The 9,457-nt window shown below is 36.7% G+C and overlaps 2 protein-coding genes across 3 annotated transcripts in view; one reads left to right on the top strand and one right to left on the bottom strand.

The window, feature by feature from the left end:
- The window catches only part of cstf2 (cleavage stimulation factor, 3' pre-RNA, subunit 2), a 10,539-nt gene extending 3,500 nt beyond the window's left edge, over nt 1–7,039 (bottom strand). The window contains exons 1-8 of one of the 2 annotated variants that reach the window (XM_024283123.1): nt 6,880–7,039; nt 6,597–6,675; nt 6,166–6,335; nt 5,962–6,098; nt 3,758–3,877; nt 3,554–3,679; nt 2,561–2,690; nt 1,114–1,173 (exon numbers count right to left, since the gene is read on the bottom strand). In XM_024283123.1, coding sequence (XP_024138891.1) covers nt 1,114–1,173; nt 2,561–2,690; nt 3,554–3,679; nt 3,758–3,877; nt 5,962–6,098; nt 6,166–6,335; nt 6,597–6,675; nt 6,880–6,976 — 919 coding nt within the window. In that variant the 5' untranslated portion in view covers nt 6,977–7,039. The remainder of the gene's footprint in view (nt 1–1,113; nt 1,174–2,560; nt 2,691–3,553; nt 3,680–3,757; nt 3,878–5,961; nt 6,099–6,165; nt 6,336–6,596; nt 6,676–6,879) is intronic. The other variant, XM_024283124.1, reaches the window with a different exon arrangement.
- A 627-nt stretch (nt 7,040–7,666) lies between these two features.
- The window catches only part of bcorl1 (BCL6 corepressor-like 1), a 52,153-nt gene continuing 50,362 nt past the window's right edge, over nt 7,667–9,457 (top strand). Inside the window, exon 1 of the mRNA XM_024283119.2 lies at nt 7,667–7,681. The gene's annotated coding sequence lies outside the window, so the exon portion shown is untranslated. The remainder of the gene's footprint in view (nt 7,682–9,457) is intronic.

Genomic DNA, 9,457 nt, shown 5'->3' with positions numbered 1-9,457 from the left:
TCCTAAATTAAAAACTAAAACAATAACCATCAAATTAAATTTTCCAACTAGGCTGCAAATGTGGTTATTTTTGGTGTAAAACCTGACTTCTTAAACACTGGAAACAACATAAAATAGCTCCCTTTGGAAACCTTTCTCTAGTGGTCATCCAAGGAAATGCAACTTTAAGCACTTCCTGGTTTGCATCAAGTTTGGGAATGGAAGGAAGGTGGGGGCTTGTATAACACTTTTTCTAGAAACTAGAAGTGAAATGATTCCAGTGATTAAACAAAAGTGACACTTTGGACCCTTTATAAGACAATCCCATTCTGTCTAAATGTTAAACAAACATGCATGATTCCACTGTAATTGTTTTGAAATGTGAAAGTCCTGCAAACTTCCTCTGATGATTTCTTCAACTGGTTTCTAAGCTCATGCACAGTTTGGCAGTCATTTGAGTTTGCATTTTTACTTATGCTTCCTTCTTATTTAACTGGAGAGCCTTTAGGCTATGTTAAACCCCTGAAGTCGTTCCTTAAAAAACACTTTAGGTTAGCTAAAATAGCTAGCATGTAGCTAAAATATTAGCTAAACTACAAAATAGCCTAAAAATCTTATTAAATGTCAAAATAGTCCAAAAAGCTCACAGAATGCCAATTTTTAAAACTTCAATACTGTAACTTTTTAACATAAATATGAATATTAAAAATGCAGAAATATTATTCCAGAATAAATCAACTTAAACATTAAACAACTTTCAATATTTTACTCCCCATAAAAATTTATTTTGTCAAAATTATAAAAGTTAGAAATGGGTGCAGGACAACATCGGGCCATTAATAACAATAAAATAAAAAGATCTGGAGGGCCGGATAGAATTACCCGGAGGGCCAGATCTGGCCCCGGGGCCTTGACTTTGACACGTGTGCTTTAGAGCTAGATCGTTTCAAACAACTTCATATCTCTGTACGTTCCACAAACGTGACGACAGACAGACAATCCCTTGTCTGAGCTTTTAAACAACTGTAAAAAAAAAAAAAAAAAAACAAGCTGAGGGTGTAGAGCAGTTCATGACATGCAGCATGTTTGCATGACGCTGCTCCTCAATAGAGAACCGAGGAAGCACGGAGATACCTGGAGGCCGCTCCAAAGCTGCAGGACCGGCCGATCCTGTGGGAGAATGCTGAAGGTTTCCTGAGCCAGCATTAGAGTGAAAAGAACAAGACAAGACTGAAGAGAACAAAGCAGAAATTTGGCCTAGACAAATCACTGCATGCAAACGCAAGCACAAACAAGCACATAAAGCTGAAAGGGAGGGGTGACAACTCAGGAAGAGTGAACACGTCATTAACTCCAACTCAGACAGCTTTTGGAGGAAGCAGCAGTTCTGTCTTCTGCACCTCTCTGGTGACACCTAGTGATCTGAGTGAGCTAAAACTTGAAAGGAACGCCTCTGAAGACGAGGAGATTCAGAAGATATTCAGAGAACTTTCTCTTAAATGAAAAATGAAGAATTCATTGTATAAATCAGACACATTTACTGAATTCTATGAAACTTATTAACTTGATTTTTACTTCTAAAACACTTGTTAAGACGTGAAACTTAAAAAAAAAAAACTCTGAGGCTTTTTGAAAAAACTATTTGTTGTTGCTTCTGATAAATATAGGGGAAGGGGCATGGATATACAGTATATGCCACCTCAGGATTTGGGGAAAAAAAGGTACAAAACTCAAAGGAAAAATAGATTCCAGAAAATAACTTTTTTTTTTTTTTATTTTAAAATCAAGGTGAGAATAAAATGTTCTAAAATTTTGAAAAAAGTTCTAACGAAATAGAAAGTTATGTTACTGAAATGTGACAGGAGAAACTTGAATTTAATCACTTTAATATTTTTGTAGCTTAAGATTTTCAAAATAAGGTCAATTTTAGGAAAAAAACCCCCAGAAAATAAGACTTGTTTCGATCTCAGCTACTTAGATTTTTTTTACAATATTAAGCAAATCTGGACTATTAGAACAGAAAATTCTAAATAGTAATTGACTGATCACTTAAAAAATCAGTTTAGCTTTCATATTTTAGAGGTCAAAGGATTTTAATTAAATGTTTAATCTTGGGGAAATTAAATATGAATTTTCACTTCAATATGAAGACTTAAATTTTTGTTCATTTTATTTTTTTAAACCTATATTTAACTTTATTTAATGTTTCCTTTAGAAATTCCTTCCTTCCTCCAGGCTGAACCGTCCTCTATAACTAACCCTCACCCTTGAAGCTTCCAGTTAGTTTTCCCAAATTCCCATTCCATAGAGACTTACTGTCTGAATGTTGGGATTTTTTAGTATTTTCAGGCAGAACATAAACGTGTTGGAGGTTTAACACTTGGGCACTCTTTATTTGTAGCCAGTCTGCTCATGCAAATGTCTGACACAACAAGAGAACCAGAACGTAACCCCTTGATGGCTGTGTGTTTATTGGAGGAATACCAACAATTTTTACATTAAATGAAGTAATCCGAGTATGTTCTGAATCCACAGAGAAAAAAAAACAAGTTCAAACAAAGGAATCTAGTAGGATGGTTACCTGGAGGTCCGACTGCTCCCTGTACAGGTCCCGGTCCTGGTCCAGGTCCAGCTACAGGCATCGGTCCAGGAACAACACCAATGTTGGGGGGCTGAATCATCCCGGGCCCTCCGTTCACATGCATTCCAGGCTGAATACACGACACACACAACAACAATACACGTAAAACTTTGTTCTTCAACTGCACGGACTTTTCATCCATAAATATCTAGGTGAACAAGATAACCCGTTATAGTGTGACTACAGCAGGAGTCTGCTACTGCAACCGCAACACAGAACCAACGTTTGAAACTTTAAGCTTTTCAAAAATGTAATTTTAGGCTTTTATCTTCTTGTTTTTCTTAGTTTTATTTTTACTGATCCGAAAAATGATCAGTACCGTGGCCCTAAACCAGGGGTGTCGAACTCAATTGCATAGGAGGCCAAAATCCAAAACACACTTTAGGAAAACATTTATTGAACACTGTAAAAAGGAACACCATCCGAACAGTGAGTTTTGTGATCCGTTACACCCCTAATAGTTACACACTATCCTCAAACATGAATAGAAATATCTTTGTTGGACTTACACCTCCAACTCAGACCTACTTTTATCCATAATTTCATAACAAGAAACTTGAAATATTTTGTTGACTCACAGAAAGTCTGTTTCCATATTTTTACCACTAACTTGAAATCATTTTAACTTTGATTTTATGCTTAGTTCTCATTTACTCTTTGACATTTATCAAATGAATATATTTTACTTTAGAAATCCTCCAAGACAGATTGAGATTTTGTTAAGCTCCCTTCAAGTTTTAAAATTAACAAAAAGCTAGACTTCATCTGTAAAACAACTAAAACTACACCTGAAAACTACCCTTGTAAAATCTAATCTTTAACCTAAGTGCAGCTGAGCTCACTGTAATCGAGTCCCTCTGGAGCATCAACACAGGAACTGGTTTATTCACCTAATTAATATGTACCATGAGCTTGAGAACACCAGTAACTCACCACAGGCTGCGGCTGAGACACCGCCACGTTGGGTTGCGGAGCAGGAGCGGGGTTGATTGGTGGAGCTCCCCCAGGCTGTCCGCTGGAAATCAAAGGCTGCACTGTGGTTTGCCGATGGAGCATTTTCTGTGAACCAGTCAGATCTTTCACAAACTTGCTCAAAGCGGGTTTGTTTAGAATTGAATGGAGCTCTTCGGTTCTCACCAAGGCGATCTCAGGGTCTACAATCCGCATGACCACCTGAGCCTGCAGCAGAGCATAGGCCAGCTGAGGGTTCTGCAGCAGCATGTTCCTCGCCTCCTGAGGACTATTCTGCACACACAGCTGGAAGGAGAAGGAAAACAGAATCTATGATATGTGGCATTTTGACTTGCATCAGCCTTTTTTATAAATGCAGTAAGCCACTTAGAGGTCATTTTATAATTGGTCATTTAGGTTCAGATGCAGCCCTGTCTCCAGCATAGTCCCGCCCACAGCACCATCTAACTGATTACAAAGGTAAGAGCCAATCAGAGCAAAGGTAAGGACTATGAGGTCACACGCAAGGCTTCACCTTAAAGAAGCTGCTGAGAAAAGCTGCATGTCACAGTAAAATATTATATTTAACATCCCAGTCTTCCAAATCTCACTATTACTGCATTACTTACTGTGAGAAGAAAACTGTAAAAAAGACAGCTGCTGCTAGATTCTGGGAGATTCTCTGAACCCAGAACGGAGACGTGTAAAGATACGTTTATTCAGCTCTTGAAATTAAATAAACCTGATATTTCACCATTTGGGTCCTCCTTGATGACGTCGAAAAACGTTTCTGACAGGAGCTCTTCCCACACATAGTGGGAACTTCAAAGAACTGTCAAGCAGCTACTTTAGTGCTTGTAAAACAAAGACGATTTACATAAATTTGATGTGAATGGACAATTGATTTCAATTATGCGACCCTGAGGTGTGTGCACGCACAGGAGATGGGGGTTGGGGTGGTCCGTGGTTCACCCATGTGCCGAACCGTGGTTCATGATCCGTTACACCCCTAACACTGAATCTGTACTATTTTGTTTCGGTTTATACCTCAAAACTAAAGAGTATTTTTTTATAGTTTAGAGACTGTACTTCCTTGTATGTCAGGGAACTTTTAAACTTTTTATTGAACATCACAAGAGATGGTTCTGTTTATCATTTAGTTTCCTCTTGAATATGTTCAAGTTTAGATCATCTTGACTACTAATATCAGTCAGGAGTCAGGGGCGAGCTTACCATTAGGCAAATGAAGGTGATTGTCTGGGCCCCGCCTTTGAGGAAACCGAGCTGAACATTTACTAAATATAGTTTGTTATAAAAACTCAGCTGTCTTTCTCCATCAATACATTACTCTATCAACAGCAAGAGAGTGATCACAGAAGAGGTTTTATTTTTAAATGGGGTAACATGAATTGCAATTATCCTGGTGAATGTGAAAGAGAAAAAGGGAAGGCAGGAAGAAAGAAAAAACAAAACTGTTACCACACTTCCAAAAGTGCAGGAAGGCAAAAATGAAAAAAAAAAAAAAAAGCAGAATCAAAGAAATTGAAGAGAGGAGAAATAAAGTCAAGTATGAGAAAAGTGATAGAAAAGGGTTCTGCAGAAAATTATACTGAGAATATTTTGGCTTTTTTTTTTTATACTGACACCTATAATTTTGTGCTGTTTTGTTCTATTAGTTAAAGCCCCATTGTGATCATTTTTGTTCCTTGTTCCCAGTGGTCTTTTAATTATGTTTTTATCCAAAATGTAAAAACACTGTTTTTTTTTTTAAGTAAATAGTTTCTACAAAGTGGTAGGAGTTTATCACAAACTCACCTCTGAGTTGTGGACGGACTATTGGCATGGAGAAAGCTCACCCCCACTTCCCATCATCCCTTTGTTTACATGCCCTACCACTAGATTTCAGCACCAACATAACAAACACCAGTGCAATTAAAACAGGATTGAGCCAGATCCCAGCTCAGACGAGGAAAACAAAGACGTACATGAGCAGGGCGGGGAGCTAGTGGCCAGCTGATTGTAGATTCTACGTCACAACTACAAGCGTTTTGAAACGACATATTTTCATCTTTTTCTGAGTCACAGCGATTTTAATAAATAAAGACTCACAAATGCAATTTGAATCTTAATTTTCTTTATATACGTCTTCCTATAGCATAAGAACATGTTAAAATCACCACTTTCATCTTAGTGAGTTTTAATGTGATTTTGTTTTTTTCGATTCTGTAAAGTGGACCAGTGAAGACATTCTTCAGTTGATGTTTTACTCTTGGCTCCCATGTTATTTTTCAGTATTGACACAAAAAGGGACATCAGTCGACCCATAATCATAAACAATATGTAGTTCCTGAATAAGATCCGCCAGAGACATTTTCCTAAAAAAAACTCACCTTCATCTGTTTCATGAGTTCAAACATCTGCTCAGGCGGCAGACTGGCCACAGCTCTGCTGATGGACTCGGGGGCCTCCTCTGGAGGGACACTGTCTCCATATGGGGACTCGATGATAGGAGCTCCTGTCCCCAAACCTACAGAACCAAAGCATGAGCACCAACATAATCCCACCTCTGTTGAACACAAATAATATTAGCTTACTTTTCAGCTCCTCCTTGTTTTTCTCGCTGGCTGCGTTGTCAACTCTTAAAGCTCGTCCGCTGAACTCTCTGCCGTTCAGGTTCCTCATGGCGCTGAGCGCCGTCTCCTGGTCCTGATACTCACAGAAGCCATAACCCTTAGGCTTCCCCGTCTCTCTGTCATACACTAACCTGAAACCCAGAGAAGACACAAACGTGAATAACTCAAAGATTTCCACTCATCATCACAATTATCACACATAAAAATGTTGTCCCAGCAGATCTTCAGAATGGGGCGATGAAGCTAATGAGCATCTTCATCTGCAGTAGAGAAACTGAAGATTCTCCAGAGGAGATCCACTTAGAGAACGTGAATAACAACATGTCAATATGATATTTCAGTCTGGGCAGGCTTAATTGGAAGTTACACAAAAATAGTTCCGTCCTGCTTACCTGAAGCTGACAACAAGCCCAACTTCTGAAAATATGTCTTTCAGTTGTTCCTCTGTGGCTTCATATGGGATGTTTCCCACTAAAAAAACATTAGATGTAAACATACAACACCGAAATACAATTTTAAAAACATAAAACAAAGTTAGCCGTGTCCTCATGCTCGTTTTGTTCCTTGCTCATTGGAACGCCAACCAGACGTGTAGGTCTTTAAGCTACCCCTCTTTACCTGTTTGTTTACTCAACAACAAATAAAATAAACAAACAACAATATATAAAAACTCACCAAAGACGGATCGAAGAGACCGGTCCATGGCCGGGTCTCTGCTAGCCGCAGCGGCGGCGGCTGCAGCGGCCGTGGCGGCAGAACCGATGGACGCCATTTTGGGGACCAAAAAGAGTGTGACACCAGGATGTAAGAAGACGACAACATCCGGCTGCGTTCAACAAAAATCAATTTCCCACTACTTTTTCTAGCCTCTAGACAAGATAAACACAAAATTTCTCATCAGAAAAATAATTAGCAATTTTCATCGAAAGAAAAGAAAAGTCAAACAAAATACAAGTAGCCTAGACACATTAAACCACCAAAAAGTTAATTAATGTTAAAATAAGATGACTTTGGCAAACCCCCTTGGATATTTGGTGAGTAAAGATGTAAAATGTTTTAAAAAGTAAACACTAAAAATATTAAATATATATATTTTTTTATCAACTATTGTAAATACTTAATTAGTTAATATCAAATGCAGGTAAACTCAGAGAGAGGATATTCAATAATTATCATTTAATGCCAATCAAATTAAATTCATATACCTCTTGAACCCACCGAATCCCATTCACGGTCACAGGGTTGCTAAAGCCCATTAGCGTCTAGTGAGCAAATGTAGGATACACCCTGGACTGGTCATCTCTTTTGTAGCAGGGTCACACAGTCTCACCTTGGGACAATTTAGAATTCCAACCTATGAAGCAAGTTTTTGGACTGAGAGGAAGCTAGGCCCTGGAGAAAATCCATTCATGTATGTGGAGAACATGGAGACTCCACACAGAAAGGCCCAGCCCGGATTTGAACCACAATCTGTCAGGTGAGAGCGCTAACCACTGCCCCACTGTGCAGCCCAATTACAATCAAATAGTTTAAACTAATATGTAAATTAGTTTATTTTATTGTAATATAAAAAACTGTAACATTGAACACAAATGTGTTATTAAACTGTCCCTCAAATCAAAGGCTTTTAAGTAAAAAAAATAGTATTAAAAAACTATAGAGCCAATACGTTTACTTTTAATGCAAAAATTGGTTATTGACCACCTTGGCTCCAAAAAATCATGATCAGATTATGAAAAAAAATATCACTGGACTATTGTTTTCAAATGAGTTTTTAATCTGTCTTTTTAATCTCATGTCATTAAAAAAGAAGTGGTAGAATATATATATTTTTTGAATGGCAAAAGGTAGAAATAGCTACTATTGGATTAAACTACACCGGGAAAAAAATAGTTAATGGTTTCGATTGAAAAGTAGTTAAATAACCTATCACATTTTTTGCTTGCTTGGTTGTAGTTTGTTGGTTTACTAATTACCCATTAACTAAAAAATAGATTAGGTAATCAAATTTATAACAGAAAGGATGCTTTTGTATGATGCACTTTGTTTTTTTTATTACCAAAAAAAAGGTAATTTATATTAACTATTGAATAACACCAGAAAAATAAGGTTAAAAAGATAAATGTTTTATGGAACTTAACAGCAGAAAGGATTTAAGGACTCTATAGGTTTTCAGAAAGTACGTTACATATAAAGTGAATGTTTATGGTTATAAATTGTTTTAAAAAAATCATTAACTGCATCCATGTTTACTTAAAGAAATATGTGATTAACAGCAAAATTACAACAACAATAACAACAAAAAAAGAAAACATTTACAGTAAACTGTATAAATACTTTATGAACACTGTTTAGCATGGAGGTGGATGGTTCATTGTCTGGGCTTGTTTAGGGAGGCACAAGCCATACAGTTCAGCCATTAAATAAACAATGGAGCCCTCCCACACAGAATATCTTATGCAATGAGAAAATTAGTCCACACTACTTTATAACATAAAAAAATATCATAAAATGATTTAATGTGTTTCAAAGACATAATATTGTTCCACAAACATGAAACACCCTGATTTTATTTTGAAGACAAGAAGAAGTTGAACCTTTTTCCATGTATTTATTATTTAAAATTTATCTATTTCTTTAGAAATATTCTTGTGTTGAGATGTTTTTCATTTTGATTACTTAATATCATTAAAAAGTTGCTTACATATTGCAGAATATTTTAAACAAGGATATAACAGTTAAATTCAAAACGCATGGATCTAAAACATGCTTTTTATATTTTAAGTAAATCAGTACTGCATTTTGAGACTATAATATGTGTTATTTTACTATTTTTTCACTGTGTTGAACAGATCACACAATTACAAATCACATCAGAGAGTAGTCTGTTAAAAAGTAACAATCAATTATATCTTTCAATAAAGAGAATTAATTGCAATTTATGGCAGTAAAGGGGGACATATAAGCAAAACAAAAACAATTTCAAGTTAAAAGAACATTTTAAAATAAGTGTGTAAGAGAGGTCATATTTCAAACGAAAACACTATTTTTGTCAGTGTAATCTTTTTAATAAATGTATAAAATTGATAGATCTTCATCCCTGTGCCACTCCCCTGTCCGGATACAATACAGGGTTGTGTCAGGAAGGGCATCCTGCGTAAAACTCTGTGCCAAAGCACCTATGAAAATCAGTGAAAGGTAGTACGCTGTGGTGACCCTTGAGGGGATGTGCTGAAAGGTGAGCAAAGTCTAT

Source organism: Oryzias melastigma, linkage group LG10, assembly GCF_002922805.2.
Source record: "Oryzias melastigma strain HK-1 linkage group LG10, ASM292280v2, whole genome shotgun sequence".
NCBI classification, from domain to species: Eukaryota; Metazoa; Chordata; class Actinopteri; order Beloniformes; family Adrianichthyidae; genus Oryzias; species Oryzias melastigma.
Note: the sequence above shows the minus strand (reverse complement) of the source record. Positions and strands in the feature narration are given on the sequence as shown.